The 19,452-nt window shown below is 51.0% G+C and overlaps 1 protein-coding gene across 3 annotated transcripts in view; it reads left to right on the top strand.

Annotated features, from left to right (window-relative positions):
- The window catches only part of ADAMTS17 (ADAM metallopeptidase with thrombospondin type 1 motif 17), a 406,748-nt gene that overhangs the window by 167,395 nt on the left and 219,901 nt on the right, over nucleotides 1-19,452 (top strand). For all 3 annotated transcript variants that reach the window (XM_027520979.1, XM_027520980.1, XM_027520981.1), the window contains exon 8: nucleotides 3,523-3,628. In XM_027520979.1, coding sequence (XP_027376780.1) covers nucleotides 3,523-3,628 — 106 coding nt within the window. The remainder of the gene's footprint in view (nucleotides 1-3,522; nucleotides 3,629-19,452) is intronic.

Genomic DNA, 19,452 nt, shown 5'->3' on the forward strand with positions numbered 1-19,452 from the left:
GTGTGGGAGGCCCAGCATTTGCCTGGGGGAGCGCGGGTGCTGGAGAAAGGGAGCCCTGCATTTGTACACAAGTCTGAGCCCTGATCAGCCACGTAACCGGATGCTGAACCTTCACTTCCCTGCTTGTAAAGTGGGGCCAGTAATACCTTCCAGATAAGGGAGGACGGCGCACGCAGAGCTGAACTCGCCTGTGAAGAGAACCCTAATAAATGCCAGTTGCCTTTCTGCTCCGCTTTGGTTCCAAGGCGCTCCGCAAACATGTGGAATTGATGTTTTTTAAGATTTCAAAAATAAGTTCTACTCTGATTTCTCTGGTGTAGAATTTTAAATCATGGAAGGCCAAAACCGTTGAAAGCACTACTCTGGGGTCTGAGAAGTCCTTGCTGTCTGTGGGGAAGTCCAGTTCCACAAGACGGTCCCTCTGCTTCCACAGTTTCAGCATGGACATTAGCAGAACTTATGTTTACAGACTTCATTTTTTTTAATTTAAAAAACAAAATCGATGCTGAGAAAACTGGGTTTTCCTCATTTCTTGACAAGTGCTAAGGTGGGATCTGATGGGGTTTTCAAGCTGGTGCCTTTGCAGAGGTAACAGGGTGTCTCCGTGTCTCCATCACACCCTGCTGTCTACACTGCTGTTCCCAGAAAACATGGAGTAGTGGTGGGCTATGTTTTCCCCTGAAGCTCCTGGCTTAATTATCATCTGTTCCCTACAGTGCTTTTACAACAACCTGGGCTTCTCTCCAGACTTTGTTTTTCGAGTTCTAAGCATTTTCCACAGCATTGCTCATACACTTGCAAGCTCCAATGCTCCATTTTGGGGCTGTTTTTGTTGAGGTGTTTTGCCTTGCTTGGTTTTATGACGAGGCAGTTCACAATTGGAATAAATCATTAAAAACACTAGACCTTAATCCATCTTTGTCTGGGAGCATCTCTTATAAACCAAGGCTTCATTTCTAGTTTAAAAAAAAAGTCATCTGCACCTTGGAGAAACTAAAATGTGATTATTGAGAGGCCCTCCACTTAGTCGTTCCCCAGCCTTGCGTGTCGCCCAGTTAGAGTGGAAGCTCAGGATGCCCCATTCCGGTGCTGAGTGCAGCCGGGGCCGGGGGCGTGTTCCTGTGGTATTTGAAGTCTGCTGCTTCAGCAGGCGGTCCTGGGACAGCAAGCTCAGCACAGCTGGCCCTGGATGTCTGTCTTTCCCCCTCACCAGACGACTACTCGGGGCGAGCACTTCTGATTGTTTCCGACTGATTCACTGACCCGGGAGGCTGGGCAGACCATCGGTGTGTTTGAGTGTGTGTGTGTGCGTGTGTGCGTGCGTGTGTGCAGCACGCGGATGCCGTCAGTGCCCTGTGGAAGCTTTCCGCCCTGCTCACTGCCGGACTTTTTGCAGCAGCCCAGAAAGCATTTTTAAAACAAAACCAGAATAATGACCTTGAAGGCACTGCAAAGGCAGATCGTGTCCTTTCTGGTTGTCATTTTCTTCCTTCCCATAGTCTGCATTAAGATGCCAGCGTGCAAAAAACACATCTTGAGGCCTAAGAGCATTTCCTTTCTTTTTTTTTTTTTTTTTTTGGTGGAAAACAAAAAGTTCAACCCTGGCCAAGCATGTTTCCAAATAAAAGCAGGCATGTGCCGTGGTGCCCGGCTCCTGTGCTGAGCTGGCCTGCCCCTCGCAGGGGTTGTGAGGGGGCCCTGTGTGTGCTGGGGGTCTGCCCCGGCTTAGTCTTGATGTCAACACATAGGATGTTGGTTTAGCTCTTTGGGAGCAGGGAGGGAGGTTCGTTTTTAATTCCTAAATCCCCCTACTTACCGTTTCTGCCAGCTCCTTCCCACCCTGGCCCCTGTGCCCGAGGGGATGCCTTTCTCTCCCAAGACTCCTTGAGCACACTGAGGGAGCCACGTGTGGCCACAGCGCTTCCCAGGGTGCGGGCTGGCAGGCAGAGGCCCTGGTCACCGGGTCACCTGTGCCACTGGCCCATGCACGCCCAGCTGAAGCCACTGCCCGCTCCACACTCCTGTGAGCGCACAGCGAGGGCCGCCCTGGGCCCGCCCAGGCCTGTGACCCACCGACCGCCCCCCAGGCCCCCAGACCCTCATTCGTGTCACAGGACACAGTGGGGAGTCGGCCGCCACCAGCACTCAAGCCCTGTCCCAGGCCCTGTGCTGGGGGTCCTTCGAGGGGACCACGGAAATGCCCTTCCGAGGTTCAGAGCTGCAAAGGAGCGTGCAGAGATGCCACTGGCAGTGTCAGCCCAGAGATGGGCAGCTATGCACGGCTGATGCCCGTGACCTACAGCTGTGCCCAGTCCATCCAAGGCCCTCTCCTGTTCACGGGCCTCTGTAGCAGAACAGCTTTGCTCCCCTGGAACACCCCCATCACCCCCACAGGCCGCCCCCCCGTCCTCTGTCCTCCCCCCATCACCCCCACAGGCTGCCCCCCCGTCCTCTGTCCTCCCCCCATCACCCCCACAGCCCGCCCCCCCCGTCCTCTGTCCTCCCCCCATCACCCCCACAGCCCGCCCCCCCTGTCCTCTGTCCTCCCCCCATCACCCCCACAGGCCGCCCCCCCCGTCCTCTGTCCTCCCCCCATCACCCCCCACAGCCCGGACCCCCCCCCCGTCCTCTGTCCTCCCCCCATCACCCCCACAGCCCGCCCCCTCCCATCCTCTCTCCTCAGCCCCTTGCTCACAGTGTTCTCCTGAGTCTGGTTCCCCTAGTTGCGCTGCCTCAGTCTTCCCGTCTCAGGGAAAGTCCTGGGGTCCCTCACGTGTGTGCAGGGATGAGCCATTGGACCGCGGGGTCCGTCTTTCCAGATGGCCTCCAGGCCCTTACTCTTCCAGTGTCTTTCACTCCTCCCAGGACCCGGTCTCCCCCTTTGAGGGGCTCCTGAGACATTTTCCTGAACCTTCCCGCTGTCCTTGGCCTGCTCTGAGTGAGCCCTGGCCCTGGTCTGGCTCACCCCCTGAGAGCGTTAACCCTGGCGGGGCTGGGCCTGGGGCGAGGGATGTGGAGGCCCAGGGCACGGAGTCTGAAGGAGCCTGCTCACCCCCTCGGGGTCCTCTCCTTGAACCTTGCACGCTGGGCACCTCGCCTTGCTGGCCTCGCCTGGCCCCAGCCCTGGATGCTGAAGTTGGCTGCCTCAGCCTCCAGCTCCAGGTGCCAGTCCAGGGGACCTTGGGAAAGTTACCTTTCCTCTCTGAACCGCGGTTTCCCTGTTGCCTCCATCCTGGCTAATGAGGACTTTGTTAGATAAGATGTGCCAGCTGCTCAGCCTGACTCATGTTAAATGCTTGAGAGATGCTTGTGGTGGTTATTGTTATCATTAGACAAATACAGAAGCATCCCACACTGACCAGCCAGTCTCCATGAGCTCTGGAGATACAGGCCCAGTCCCGTGGTCATCCTCGCCCCTGCTTGCCCTTCTCGATGGTGTGTGATGCTGACCGTGTGGATTTGCCCTGCGAGGTCAGGACCTCGCATGTTCTGAAGAGGATGTGTTTTGTGTCTCTGCTGCAGGAATTGCTTACTTAGGAGGTGTGTGCAGTGCTAAGAGGAAATGTGTGCTTGCCGAAGACAATGGCCTCAATTTGGCCTTTACCATCGCTCATGAGCTGGGCCACAAGTAAGTATCAGACTCTGGATTGTTCTGCCTCTTTAAATGCTTTTCTGAATACATATTCTTTTCACTCAGATTCTGGAAGTTCTAAAACAGTACTGCTGGGCGCCTTTGCTTCCTCTCGAGTAGGGACCTAGGCAAGCCCGAGTCCCAGCCCTTCAGGGAATCCAGGAGATCACTGAACAGACTGTCTCTGAAAGTGGAAATGCTCATTTGAGGTTGGTCTATTCTTAAAGCACACTCTGTAAAGGGAAGAGGTTTTTCTCAGAGTGTTGTCATGAGTTGCATCCCCTTCCCCAGATCAGCACGATTTTGATTCACTCTAAATATATTCAGATAGTGGGATTATCTTCCTGCCGTTGAATTTTTTTTCCTTCAGCCAGTTTCAAAGTCCAACTTTCTGAAAGTAGAATGTCAGTGTCTTAGTTTAAAGAATCATTAGCTACATCCTTTGTCCACTGGCAGTTCTCCCCTTAAGGAAGAAAGAACTACAGAACCCTAGAGCCCAAAGTGTGGACAGAATCTGAGGCTGCCTGCTGGCGTTTCAGACGAGGAGACAGCAGGCCTGGGGGTTGAGTGGCTGGCCCAAGCCTGAGATCACCTGCAGGGAGCCTCTGGGGCAGGAGGCCAGCTGACTCTCAACCTGCGGCCCGAGGGTTTTCTCTTCCTCCTGGAGTAGCTGTTTCATGTTTCTCTGAAGGAAAGATTGTGAGCTGACTGCTTGAGAACTTTAAATAAATAAATTGAGGAGTCCAAAACATGCAAAACAATGGGAAAATTTATATTGGACTGAAGAGAACAAAATTAAATGGAAATCTAGTTCTCGGAGAAAATATATATATTGTCAAGTTTTCCTAGTGCCCTAGATAGTAAGATGCCTAGAATCCTAAATGTGAACTCAAGCTTCTCAAGAGTAGAGGCTATGGGTAAGGAGTACAAAAGCAGTTGTTGTCCCCTAGTCTTAGCCATATCTGGGGCTTTTTTTTTTTTTTTTTTTTTACTTTGTTTCATTTATCTGGTCTCATTTTAATTTTTTTCACTCCTGTGGGTGGGTTTGTTGTTCACTTTTCTGTCCCTCTTGGTTATCATGATGTGAGTAAATGAAAATAATCTTAGGCGTATTTTCTGCTATTAAGGAGAAAATAACAAGTTCTTGGCCAAGACAAGCAAGATGAGCAGTTTTCTCTCAGCACACATTTATTTCATCTTGACAGTAATTTTTAATTTATTTTTTATTGAAGGATAATTGCTTTATATAATTTTGTTGTTTTCTGTCAAACCTCAATTGACAGTATTTTAAAAATATCGGTGACAGCGCTTTGCTCATCCTCTTTTGTCTACACTACTAGAAGCTGACTTTTTAAACTAATTGTAATCAAATTTGTATTCATATCTCAGATTTGTTAAGAAATAAAAAAAAAAGCCCCACATTCAGTAGTGGGTGCTGAAAGAAAAGTGCAAATGCGTATGGTTTTGCAAACCACTTCTCTCTGTCAAATGCCCACCCAGCCCTTCGTAGTACCTGGGAACCCACTCCCTAACAGTAGTGAGAGTGTGGAGTTATTGAAGCATTTCCCAACACACAGCGTGTGTGAACCTTTGAAGAGATGTATTTGTGTGAACTGCTGCATGCCATGGCAAGAGCCACCCCCACACGTGCGCACACGTGGGCCGCCTTTTCTCCTTGGACGTTAAGAGCACAGAGCACCGTTTCTCCCTGGTGGTCTGTGTGCTTGTGCTTTATCAAATACTGGCATTTTAACTCAGGAGGTCTGCAGATGACTGATTAGATCCAGTCATAATCCAATAGCCTTTAGCTACAGTCTGTTTAGAATTCTCGGAGAACTCTTTATTGCTTGCTACTGAACTCTAATTACCTGCAAAAACAAACACCTTATTGTTCATCAAAGCCAGTAAATCCTGCTAGCATCTGGTCCTGCCCCTGCTTGGGCGATCGTGGTTTTCCCAGAGGAGTCTGTTGTCTCTGATTATTCGCAAGCATTGAGAAGCAGATCCTCCGTGGATGAAGTCAGCCTCCCTGTCCACGGACTCCTCTGGTCATCCGGCTCAGAGGAGTCGGGGTGGCTGTGTGGAGTGGGAAGGTGGAGGCCAGCCTGCACTTTCAGGAAAGCCACTGGACAGGCTGTTTTACAGATACGAACCTGGAAACTGGTCCATTCTTTGGGATGGAGAGGAATAATTTAACTCCGTGTTTCTTAAATGTGTGTAAACTGACATAGGATGGATGGTATTCTCAGTGATCTGATCCACTGGTCCGTGCTCTCTAACAAAATTTCTTGGTGAGAGTTTTAGAAATCAATAAAGAACACCCCTCTGTGTACCCGTGGGAAATCTCCAGAGAGCTCACCCACCAGGCCCTAATCATTTAATACTGAAAAGTGAAGCATCTCTTCTGAAGGATGAATGTGTGTGCCTTTGCATGCAGGCACGCATGGACGTGGCCCTTCTGCTCGTACCTAGTATACCTCCTGTGAGGAGCAGTGTGAACACTTACCCTCAGATGCCAGTGTTAGGGGAAAAGTCACTTTCGATAGGAGCCACACAGGCCATTTATCAGCTGATGAGTGTCACATAAGTTAATATGATTTCATTTTTGCCTTGGCTTTCAAAAACCACAAAGCTAAATGTAAGGCTCAGTTTTAATATTTAACTCATTGTAGTGCTGGCCTTTTTCTCCCTCTCTTGTATGCATGGTTTTATTTCAATTATTGTAGTTCAAAAATAATTCATTTGGTGCTTTGATTCTGGCTCCAATCCAATTTGCAGTAAAGTAAGTTCTAAACTATAGATTAAATGAAAAACTTTTGACTTGGTAACATCAATAATGCTGCTTTGGACATAAATTAACAATGAAGTAATGATGTTTAAATCACGTCAGATCTCATAGAGCACCTACTGTGTACCAGGTACTGTTACATGCTGTGTATTCACTGTGTTATTGAATCCGTCCTATGAAGCAGTTTTACTAGCTTTTACTTTATAGATTAGGAAACTAGTGGTACTTTAGAGACAATTTCTAGTCTCTACCTAAAATGATATGGGATCACTTGTATGATAATATGGACGTCCCAGGTGGCTCAGTGTTGAAGAATTCACCTGGAATGTAGGAGACTCGGGTTCGATCCCTGGGTCTGGAAGATCCCCTGGAGGAGGGCATGGCAACCCACTCCAGTATTTTTGCCTAGAAAATTCCATGGACAGAGGAGCCTGGCAGGTTACAGTCCATGGGTCACAGAGAGTTAGACAGGACTGAAGCGACTTAGCATGCACACACATATGATAATATACTCATGCAACAGGGCCATTAAAATAAGAATTCAAATTATAGAAATGTATGTTATAAAGAAGAGAGCCTGCTATATAGCCAAAGAACCAAGGTACCTTCAGTTTGCCAGCAGCCAATGCAGAAAAGGCAAAAATGGCGTGGTACAGCTGCCTGAAGGAAGCCAGTGTGTCCTCGAGAGGGGTTTCCCTAGGAAACTCAAGTGCTGTCGGGGAGACTGGCAGTTTTCTGGTGATCTGCCCTGGTGAAGAGGTAGGGCAGAAAAGACTCCGGCCATGGCTTCAGACAGAAGGTAAAGGATCTGCATCTCCTGATGGCAGTCGTGGGGGCACCCTGGGAAGGGGCTGTCCTGTGTTCCTGCCTGGAGGACGAGCTGGGTCTGTCAGCCGCTCTTCTGATGGCAGCTTTGGGGCTTTTTAATGACCTGATGCAGAGAGCGAACTCACTGGAAAAGACCCTGATGCTGGGAAATATTGAGGGCAGGAGGAGAAGTGGGCAACAGAGGAGGAGAAGGTTGGATGGCATTACCGACTCAATGGACATGAGTCTGAGCAAGCTCTGGGAGATGGTGAGGAACAGGGAAGGCTGGCATGCTGCAGCCCATGGGGTCGCAGAGAGTCGGAGATGACTGAACAACTAACAACATGACCTTAGATGCCTTCTTGCCCATGATAGGCAGCTACCCCCATCTTTTGGTTTGCCTTGTGCGAGCTTTGGAAGGCAGCTGTCTCCCTGTCTTGTGGTAGCTTGAGAAACCCAGCTGAAAATGAAGCTGGTTTTGTGCCTTCTTGAGCCTGTGGTGACCATGAGAAAGCGATGGTCTTGAGCACGAGAGGGTGTCTGTGATAGACACTTTAGAGGGCCATGTTTCCAGCTGTTGGTTGTGACAGAATCAGTGACATGGAGCAGACCGCCCAGCTGGGACAGCTCTGCCCAGGTCTTTCCCTTAAGGAACCAGGATGCCTTGCTGTGAACCTCAGTGTCCAAGTTGTTCATCACTATTTGACTTTAGAGAGAAAGAGAGAGAGCTCCAAGCATTCGTTTCTTTGAGGCCAAATGCAGCCCTGATTGCTCATGGGAAGAACTCTCTTCAGAAGCTCATATCCATGCTGACTGCCCATGAGAAAAATTTTTTAAAAAATCAAGTGATACCCTGATAATCAAGGGGAGCATTGGTAGTGATGTTAGTATAACATTATTTTTAAAGGCTGTTGTTTACTATGATTTGGAACTTTTAGCGTTAGAAAGAAAATATTTCCATGAAAATTGGTTAGAGTGCCTTTTGTTTGGGGGAAGGTCGGTCTGATGTGGCGTGATAAGGCCCAGGGGAGACATTTGATTGAGCAGAATGCTTCCTAGTGCGGTTGGAGGCTGGGAGGGCACAGACTCAAGTCTCAGCTGGTCATTTAGGGGCTGGGGAAACCCAGGAACCATGCATGCAGCGTGCAGACAATTGGGTAAGACAGCACCTGGGAAGTGTCTAAACAGGGCTTCCAGGTGGGGTGGGGAGAGCAGAGAAGGACTCTACTCACGGCTTACCTGGCTACCCACTCAGAAAAACAAAGAGTTTCCCTTGCAGAAAATAAATCTCTGCTTCTGTCAGATTTAGGAGGCTCTGTTAGATAAGCCTGAGCCACATCAACGCCTGCCTAGAGAATCAGACCAAACCATGTGACCCCTCCAACTCGCAGAAATCTGAAGAAGGTGCTCCAGACAGGCCTGAGAGTCATGGCCCATGTGCAAGCTGTTGCGGGCCAGGCCTCTCCCCACCTGCTGTTTCTGGGATCTTTCCTGACTTCCAGATGCCCTTTCTTGGGCCTTTCCATTCTGGAATCTACCTCTGCTCTGGTCAGCTGGCTCTGCCTGTGGCCTCTGAAAATCTCTGCCTTCATGGGAACTTGGGAACCCAGCAGAGGTGACGTATGGGCTGTGCTGCAGGAGAGGAGCCCCCGAGGCTCTTGGAAGTGCCCATGGCCAAGTGTTAACAGGCCTGATCAGTTAAACCACCCGCTCTTGGGGATGGACGCCTGGAAAGCTCTCCAGGAGACACCAGGTGCACCAGGGCAGGGCTGCTGCCGGCCTGACATCTGAGGCCCTGTATCGTTCCTTCTGGCCTCATCCACCTGCCTGCTCCATCTCTCGCTCCCTGGCCCTGTCCCCCCAGGTCAGCCCCAGCATTGAGCCATGGTGCTGGATGTGCTCCTGGCTCCAGCTCACCCCTCACGAGGTCACCCTGAATTCCATGCTTTTTTGCTACTTTCCTAGCCTTGCGCCAGGTGCGTGCGTGCTAAGTCACTTCAGTCATGTCTGACTCTTTGTGACCCCGTGGACTGTAGCCCACCATGCTCCTCTGTCCCTGGGATTCTCCAGGCAAGAATACTGGGGTGGGTTGCCATTTCCTCTTCCAGGGGATCTTCCTGATCCAGGGATCGAACCTGCATCACCTGTGGCTCCTGCATTGCAGGCAGTTTCTTCACCACTTGAGCCACCAGGGAAGCCCAGTAGTCGTGTTTATCGCTGGCGAGTCAGGTGAGGAAAGGCCCAGCCCTCCTGAAAGAAGCCACCGCAGTCAGGGGAGGTCCTGTCTTATTGCAGCTTACACCTCCTGGGAGACCTGGAAATGGAAGGAAAGAGCAGAAGGAGGGGGACAGGCAGCCCACAGGGGCCTGACGCTCCCACCTGGAGACCCTGGCGATCAGGTGCTGTGTTTGATGACACTTGTGTGCCTGCAGACACACAGTCAGTCCTAGAGGGACCCCGGCCCATCGGTGCATGAGTGCACAACTGGGTACCCAGATCCACACAAGCACCCCTCACCCCCTGCAGCTGGCGGAAGCCCTGTCCTGGCTGATGTGATCCAGAGGGGGGACTCTGCTCCCCTGCTCAGTCCAGCGGAGACAGAGGCCAGATGGGGGGCCACCTGCCTGAGGTAAGAAATGGACCTATGGCCCAGGCAGGTCCCGGTGAAGCTTGCTGGCCTCCAGTAAAGACACCGGTGAAAAGCTAGAGCCAGGCACTCTGGATGTTTCCAGCTAGAATGTGACTCTGCACAAATGAGTTCAGGGCAGCAGATGAGGAAGGGTGTGCTGTTGTCGTGGGCCTGGGGACACACTTGCTGAGGTGCAGCATGGAAGCAGACTGTGTTCAGTTCTCAAGGATGGTGGTTTATGGGCAGAGGGTGGTTGGCTGCCTAGGGAGCTGAGGAAAGGGGAGGGGACACCTGTTCCAGGAGAACTGTTCTCAAAACTGGAGTCGACACAATTCAAACTGAAAGGAATTGTCTCTGTCCCAGAACAGGCAGGAAGGAAAGCCATCATCCAGATGCGTGAAGAGGGGAGCAAACTGCCGGTGCAGAGCAGGGGGTCCGAGCCATGCACATGGCGGTGGGGGGATGTGAGCAGGCAGGTAGCCCCCAAGGATGGCCAGGCAGCCTGCCGAGTCCTCGGCCTGGGTGCTCAACTCAGCGGGCAAAGCACGGACCTCACATGGAAGGTGTAGTGGAGAGAGGATTTTTGCAAATGTGATAACTGTTTAGAAATCCCAGGAGGAGGACAAGTGTGCTTTTGTTCTAGTTGGAATTCGGGACGGCTGTGTTCATGTGTCGGTCAGCCTTTCTTGCAGAACAGAAAAGGTGGCTCCCAGGAGTTCTGCAGGAATGGCTGGTTCTATTCCCAGGCAAGTCCCACTTGAGGTTTTCAGAGGGATTTCTCCCTGAATCCCTGGGTCTCACCCTCCATCCCTGCTTGGCTGCTATAGCTTCCTGCAGCCTCCTGTCCTAGAAGGAACCTTAACTGGTGGTGCCAGTGGTGTTCAGGGCTCTCAGGATTCACACGGAGGTGCTTGGAGAGATTTCTAAGTACCATTTCCTCAGCGCTTGGCCCCTGGATTAAAGTTGCTGTACGAGCATCCTTGACTCGGCTGTCTTATCCAAATTCCAGAGTCATATCAAACCTCATTTACATTTCTTATTATTTTTAAAAATGTGCCGCTGAAAATTCTAAGCTCTTTGACGTTAATTTACAAGCCAGCCTTCTCCTGGTGTCTTGGATGAGCTAGAATGACTTGTGGCTTCTGGAGAGTTGTGGGGCAGCCACCGTGGGGTCTGCACCAAGCACAGCAGTTCTCAGCCCTGCTCCATGTTGCCCTGAGTGACTCCTTCCTAACAGCTCTGGCTTTCCTTCCCCTCCTTTCCCCACCCCAAACTGAAAAAAAAAGCAGAATTTCCTTTGGGCCCTTCCCACATGGATGGTTTTGAATGGGAGGTACAGGGTCCAGCGCAGCAAGGAACTTTGTCTCTGGGGCCCCGTTTAAATGACTTCTCTGCCTTAGGGAGTGATTTCTTATTGCCCGGCATTAGGAAGAGTTGCAGGGAAGTTATCATTGTTTCCACTGGAGTCTTACCCTTGCCTTGGATTGAATGTGAGGAGAGAACCCTTCTTCCACTTGACTGGAACGCCCAGAGCCACTGTTCTTAAGAGGACCTTGATTGCAGCTTTGCCAGATCTGCCCAGGCCAGGCCTGGGAGGGAAGACAAAGGGAAAGCCATCAAAAGCTCTTCAGCGAGCAGACACATGTGTTCCCACCTGCATCCTGAGTGGCTAGGCCGAGTAGCTATTGGCTGGGTGTTATCGCCATGATGGGAAATCCAGCTGGATTTGGGCGTCTGCTGCTCCCAGAGTTCCGTTACTCTGATAGGGAAGGTTACACAAGATGTGGGAGTGTTTGTCTCCACCCCAGGATTTCTTTGTGTTTAATTGTTGGTGGATTTCCTTACCTGAAATCATGTCGTCTGAGACAGTGTTTGAGAAGATGGCGGGGCAGGAACGGGGGATGTGAGGTGTGAATTGGGTTTGGCTGAAGAACCAAATTTTGAAATCCCCTCAGAACTTCCTTACATTACAGACTATCCCAGGAATTAGATGAGATCCAATTTTCTCGTTAGAAACAGCAGAGCTTCTGGCAGCTCCCCGTAAGTGGCTTTTCTCATGGTTCTCGGAGCTGGAAGGGATGTCCAAAATCATCTCAGCCTCATTTTGCAGACAGCTTCCCTTTCCAGGGCTCCAAGTGACCAAGCAGAGACTCAGACCAGAGCCTCAGGGCCAGTGTGGTGCCTTTCATACAGCTGAATCGATCGCATGCTGAGGCCACGTGCTCCCCAAGTGGCTCTTCTGGTTCTGGGCTTACACGCATTTGCTGGGAAAGACCCCTGTTGCTTACCTAACCAGGGTCGTGTAAGCACTGTGGGAGGCGGTGGGGCATTCTAGCATGCAAACTTCTCCACAGACGGAGGAGTACTCTGTTACAGACGGAGTGTTTGTGTCCCTCAAACTCCTATGTTGAGATCTCACCCCTATGGTGATGGTACGTGGAGGTGGGGCCCCTGAGCAGTAATTAGCTCAAGAGGGTAGAGCCCACACGAATAGGATTGGTGCCCTTCAAAGAAGAAGCCAGAGAGCTGCCTAGCTCTCTTTCTGCCGTGTAAGAAAACAAGAAAGCAGCCTCTGCGACCCAGGAAAGGGCACCCAGGACCCCACTGTGCTGGCCCCTGACCTTGGGCTTCCAGCGTCTACTACTGTGAGAAAGAAGTTTCTGTTGTCGATAAGCCACACAGCTTGTGGTATTTTGTTGTGGCTCACACATGCCCGCATTCTCCCAAGGTATTTGGTTTCATGCCTGAAATCCTTGTTCATCCACGGCCCGCTGCTGATGGAAAATTCCAAAGGCCTGAGGGCAGCTGCACGTTCTCTCCATCCCAGGGAACTTTGCCACCAGCCCAGTCAACGGCGGTTCTGGGAAAAGGCCCTGATCTCCTTGTCCAGCTTTAGGCACCGAGGGCACGCTCCCAGCTAGCCTGGAGGTGGTTTTGCCAGATGATGGCAGCGGCAGACAGGACCGGCAGAGGAGCTTGAAGGGGCCAGGGAGCTGGAAATCATGGATCTTGTTCCTGATTTCAGAACAGAGCACTGTGGCTGTCAGGGGCCTGTGTGAGGATCTGGGGATGGCCTCTCAGAGAAAATATGAATAAGTGGAAGGATATAGAATGTGGAAGATTGTAACACTCCCCAGGGTCACTGGATGCCTGACAAAGGCCTGGTCTTAGTCACAGCCGCGTTTCTGTGGTGTTTGAAGGGGCCGCTGTGAAGTGAGCCTGGTGACTCACTATCATCAGGAGCAAAAAGAGAACGAGAAGAAGGCTCCTTGGTCAGTTCTGAACTGAGCCAGGAAAAATCTTTGGGTCGTCGGAGTCCCCTGAGAGGCTGTGGCTGAGGTGGGCAGACAGTCCCTCAAGAAGCTGGGCCCTGTGACTTGGGGGACTGAGGTGTTATTGGGGGTGAACCTGCACCTCTACAAGGGCCCCGGCTTCCCCAGCCCATAACCAGGTAGGTTGTTAACGAGAAGGGGTCAGAGAAACAGTGGTGGCTTTCCAAGTCAGACTTGTTAAATTGTCTCTCACACCAGGGGCCTGCTGGGCCCAGCAGGACCCCTGCCACAGGGCAGCTTCAGACACACTGAGGACGCCGGCTCACCCGCTGATAACCTGCTCAGGCGGTTTGGTTTTCGGTCAGAGGCGCCTTCCAGGCAGGAACACGTGCTTCCTGGGTAAAGAACGCCTAACCAGCCTGAGGTTGACTGTGTCAGTCGTCTGTGCTGGGGGGAGCCCCGGGATGAATCTCTGTGACCTGTGGTCTGCTTCCGCCAGGGAGGGGCGGAAACTGCTTCGGCCAAGGGAGAGAGCTACCGTGCAGACAGAGGTGCTGGCGGCCAGCTGCCTGGCCCACGTGGAGCTTGGCTGACTCCACAGAGCAGGCTCCCAGGACCCATGTCTTTCCCTGCCCCCCAACCTCACCCCACCCCAGCCTGATCTGTTCTTACTGACTTGGCAGCTGCCACCTGGAGCACCCCTTTCCAATGCCCCGTTCGGAATCTGGTGAGAAAGCAAGGCAGCCCCGGGTATGGAGCTACACCAGGGATAGATGGGAGAAACACACTCACTCCAGCTGCACCCCGCCTTGTTCTTCAGAGAGTGGTCCCAGGAGCAGTAGCATCCTGTCACCTGGGAACCTGTTAGGAATGCAGGGTCCAAGCCCAGCTGGGTGATTTCTTTGCATGTGATACTTTGAGACCCCATCTCAGAGCAGTGCTCGCTCCTAGCTATATATTGTACCTTTGTGTGTGTGTGTGTGTGTGTGTGTGTGTGAGTGTGTGTGTGTGTGTGTACACATACAAACATACAGCTCTTTATATGGAGCTGAAGGGAAAAAAAAACTTTTTTTTTTTTTTCATTTTTAAAATTTTGGTCTACGGGGGAGTTTTTAGAACAGCTTTATTGCCTTGACTTTGGAATCTTTTCCATGGTCCCATTTTACCTGTGCTTCATTTACCATTCTTGTGATGCCAGCAGCCTCCAACAGGTCTTTACCAGGCTTCCAGAGTTGATGCTGGGTTTCCATTCAGCTTCCTCTGTAGCTTAGAGACCAGCTTTCCTTGTCATGATTGGTACATCGCTTGTTAAAAGTGACCCCACTCTGCTGCTGCTAAGTCGCTTCAGTCATGTCCGACTCTTTCGACCCCATAGACGGCAGCCCACCAGGCTCCCCCATCCCTGAGATTCTCCAGGGAAGAACACTGGAGTGGGTTGCCATTTCCTTCTCCAATGCATGAAAGTGAAAAGTCAAAGTGAAGACGTTCAGTCAGGTCCGACTCTTCGCGACCCCATGGACTGCAGCCTACCAGGCTCCTCCGTCCATGGGATTTTCCAGGCAAGAGTACTGGAGTGGGGTGCCATTGCCTTCTCCGACCCCACTGTAGTGTAAAGATTTAATGTGATGTATCATAAAATCTGTAAATTTTGGGCTAAACACCAGAATGTCAAGCTCGTGGATGTCAACGGACCTGTTTAGGAACATGCTGATCAAGCGGAATTTGGTTTGGGTGAGATGAGATATTTCCGTGAAGACGATGGAAAAAAGCAACAGGACTGAAACACTGAGCAAAAATGTCAGATGCTCCCAAAAAGCCTCCGACGCGGTGGTCTTTGACATCCCCAAAGGGCAGCAGAAGTCCTTGACCTGAGGCCTTGAGATGCTGGCGTTCCTGTCTCTCCCCCTCCAGTCCCCCTTTCAGTTTCTGTTCTCAGTTTGGAGGCAGTAGCCGTTGTGGGAGAGTCAGTGCTTTTCCTAAGCATGGCTTCTTAACCAACCTCGCTGCCAGTGACCTGCATGTGCAGAGTCCATCCTGGCGTTGCCCTGTTGGTAGAATCACGCAGTGGGCAAGTCAGCCTCTTAATTGTTTTTTGTATCTAATATCAAAGATGTTATTTTCTCTTTCCACATTTGCTCATATTATCCAAAGTCTAGAAGACAAGTGCAGCCCCCAAATGCTATGTGTAAATGCCTGGAATATGAGAGTTTAGAGTAAGCCCTGAAATCCAGGCCCTTGCTCACTTCTAGCTGCAACATGAGTTGAATCACATGGGCCTAGAAGCCCATCTGCCCTGGGGGTTTAAGCTTAGCAACGCCTGGCGTTGGTCTTCAGAACTTCTTATTCTCTGGTCTTTGTCGTGCATATAACAACTCCTGCCAGGTGATTACAAAAATTGTTTCCTTGTGAAAAATGTCCCGGGAGAGAAAACAATGGGGGCTGGTTACCAAAGTGGAAAGAAAGTTAAAAAGTTCCCCAAAGCGATCCTACTTCCAAACTGGCATATTTGCAGAGGGCTGTAAAGATACCCCTTTTGAAGGCCAAGGGCATGGTGTCTTTTGAAGAGCCACACCCTGAGGGACACTGGCTTTGGTAACTCAGTTGCCTTTATCACTGGGCATGCTCATCATGACAGAACTGCCCAGAGAGTCCCACCCAGTGTTCATGAGCTTGTACACTACATGTTGTACCAGTAGGACCTGCTGCTGCTGCTATTGCTGCCAAGTCGCTTCAGTTGTGTCCGACTCTGTGCGACCTCATAGATGGCAGCCCACCAGGCTTCCCCGTCCCTGGGATTCTCCAGGCAAGAACACTGGAGTGGGTTGCCATCTCCTTCTCCAATGCATCAAAGTGAAAAGTGAAAGTGAAGTCACTCAGTCGTGTCGGGCTCTTAGCAACCCCATGGACTGCAGCCTACCAGGCTCCTCTGTCCGTGGGATTTTCCAGGCAAGAGTGCTGGAGTGGGGTGCCATTGCCTTCTCCGAGTAGGAGCTGAAGACCAGCTAATGGAGGAGATGAGAGAGATCACCGGCCAATAATGGAGGAGGTGAAGGTGCTTCGCGTGATTCAGGCTTTCTTGGCTCAGGCTGAGGAGACTTGCTTGCAAATGAGAGCACCGGCAATGAGGGAAAGCAGGGGTGCTAAAGACTAAAATAGGTAAATGCTGTCATGCAAGAGGGGAACGAGACAAATGGCATACATTTTAGACTTGGGATATTAATATTGTTTGGAGGAAAGATTCCAGAATGACTCATCAAACGTCATTTGTGAGTGCTCAGGTTTAAAAGAGGCAATCCTGGAAGTCAGCCGAGAACCTCCAGACAAGTCATCCCCAACAGATCCTGCAGAAGCAGAGAATGTAAAATGTAAATTTCACCCAGGTTTCTGCAAAACTCTTAGCACTCTTGATGGGAAATATGTGGAACCATGGGCTGGATACTGCTGCAGTTAAATGAACTTATAACTTGAACTTGACTCAAAGCATCATTATTAGAAGAGAAATATCTACCTATGGAGAGGCTTCTGGCTGCCGGGGGGCTCACTGATTTAACATTTCTACCATGAGCTGCATGCATGTGGAGAGAGGACGCATGCCCATCAGACATTGAGATGGCACAAAGACAGGAGGGAGAATGGTGTGCAAACATTCAGAAAATATGAAGTTCTTGACCACCTAAAAAAGTGGGCCAAATGCTGCAATTCATGATTGCATTTCATTTTCACCTCCGATCTTATGGTATTATTATTTGCATTTTATAGAGAGGTCCACGGACAGTCCACTGGTAAGTGGCAGAGTCAGGCTGTAAGCCCTTTGTCAGTGTTGAAATCTGTGCACTAACCATATGCCTTGCAGCTTTCCAGATGGTATTTAATATGAGTTAAGCCCCAGATGAAGCAGATGTAATGCACAGGATGGTGGAAACATGGCTTAATGGCAGCGTGTGTAAAAAGATTTCAGCCCCTGCCAGCAAACACGTGTGTCTCTGCTTCTGCATTGTACTCCATTGACAGACATTACTAATTGATCCCAGGACCATTTTCCACTGAGTTCCAACTCATAATCCTCCCTAACTCTGCAGCAGCCCATAGAGTAAGATTGGCACAAGAGATGAAACTGATTTCCTATATGTAAGGGGTTACCATTAGCTGGTGAGCTTCCCTGGTGGCTCAGATGGTAAAACCATCTACTTGCAATGTGGGAGACCCAGGTTCGATCCCTGGGTTGGGAAGATCCCCTGGAGAAGGAAATGGCAACCCACTCCAGTACTCTTGCCTGGAAAATTCCATGGATGAAGGAACCTCGTAGGCTACAGTCCATGGGGTCACAAAGAGTCGGACACGACTGAGCAGTTTCACTTTCACTTTCATGGTTAGCTGCATACTCATTAAAACACATGCATTCTTAGGCCCCGTTAACAGGAGCCTCACATCTCCAGAAATGAAGAAGGCAGTGATGGCTCTGCTCTGCCCTTCAGAGGTTACGTGGCATCAGGAGTCTTGCATTCAGTATTGGGAAGTCTATTTTAAAAAACACCAGAGGAGGCAGGATTATGCCCATGTGAAAGGGAAGGGGATGATGAAGGGAACAGCTGGAGGAACTGAGTGTCTCTGTGTTGAAGAGTAGGGCTGGGGAACACAAGCACTTGGGGGCACCTTAGAGGCTGCCGGGCACCAGGGGTCTCTGCACAGCCCCTGAGATCAGGGTAAAACCAGCATGCTCAAGACACACAGAGAGCGGCTTCAACCCAACGAAGAAAGAAAGCTCATCAAATTCGAGTTCTCTAGCAGTGTTGATTTCCTGCCATTGGGGTATTTGCACAGAGCTGGTTCTTTGCAGCCTGGGGATTGAAGGAGAGATTCTTGGAGGATGAGGAGAGTTGAGCTAATCTCTGAGCTCATATCAAACCCTCCCCTTGTTGATCCTGACCCCCGCACAACATAAAGGACACACTAGGCCAGGATCTGGGCGGTGCCCAGACCCCAAGGCAGAACTGGCAGCAGAGACACACCCATGTTGAACAGTAGCCCCTCTCACAGGTTTATTATACAGGCTAGTTTTCAGTGTCTTATATTCATTAGTTCTTTCAGTCCTCCTCACCACCCTGTGGGGTAAGTACTGTCGTTCTCTCCATTCTACAGGTGAGGAAGCTGAAACACAGAGAGGTTACGCGACTCACCACAGCCCTGGAGCTTGTAGGTGATGGAACCAGGCTTATCATAATACAAAGTTATGCCGCGTTTGGAAGTAGAATTGTACGTAGCAGGCTATTTATTGTGGCGTATGTGCAGGACTGTCAGCCCCATAAAAGGGCCACGTTGAGGGTCCTCAGAGAGGAGGCAGGAGGGTGGGAATGGGCCTTGAGGGAGGAGGTTGCAGAGTAGTCAGAGGACGGGGAACGTGTGGGGGGCTGAGGGCGGTGAGCCAGGGACACAGCGGGCAGGGTACAGAGCCTCCCATGGGAAGCCACTGTGACAGGGGTCAGGCAGGCCTGGTCTAGAGGTCACGGAGAGAAGGTGGTGACAGTCCAGGGAGGGAGGAGCTCTGACTGAGACCATGTACCTTGGCATCTGTGCAGCCAGTGGCTGTCAAGCGGCGCAGGGGAAAGGCAGGTCCCATGCTGTGCCCTAGGACTCAGACCTCCGAGGTTCTGCCCAGGTGTGTAGCCCAGGCCTGCAGCTTTAATTCAAGTTTTCAGGGAGAAAATCCTGTGGCAGCTTTGCCACAGGTTGAGTTAGTTAATCTTCCTATGCCCCCAACTTCCCCATCTGTATAGTGGGTGCACTGACTTTCCCTCTTCCGTAGCATGGTTTGGAGGATTCAAGGAGCCAGTGCTGGCTTTGGTCCTGGCCTGAGCTGATGTAAACTCAGCTTTTCCCCGCTCCTCTCCTTTAAATGCAACCAAATGTACCTTGAGAATTATTCAACAGACAATAATAAAAGGGCTATGAAAGCTGGGAAGAAGAAGGCAGATTGGCTGGGGTCCTGAGGACCTGAGAAATGACAGCATGGTGAGTTCCAAGGCTTTCTTTTTACCTCCCATGTATCTGGACTTGGGACTTAGAGGTCTGTGACCTGGAACCATCAACAGATACGAACATAAAACCCAAGAACAGCCTGCTTGCTCCTTGAGCGATGGGCTGGGAAAGGCAGAGGCCCAGGAGACCTTGTGGGGAGCCCGCTACACCCCCTTCCACACACAGGATGTGTTGGGCTGGCTGAGCTGCTGGCCGCTGCATGGTGAAGCCCAGCTCGTGTCCCTCAGCCCGCGCACAGCAGGCAGCGGCCCAGGCCTGTGCCTCCTCGTCCTCATCCCAGTGGCTCAAG

This window comes from Bos indicus x Bos taurus, chromosome 21 (genome assembly GCF_003369695.1).
Source record: "Bos indicus x Bos taurus breed Angus x Brahman F1 hybrid chromosome 21, Bos_hybrid_MaternalHap_v2.0, whole genome shotgun sequence".
NCBI classification, from domain to species: Eukaryota; Metazoa; Chordata; class Mammalia; order Artiodactyla; family Bovidae; genus Bos; species Bos indicus x Bos taurus.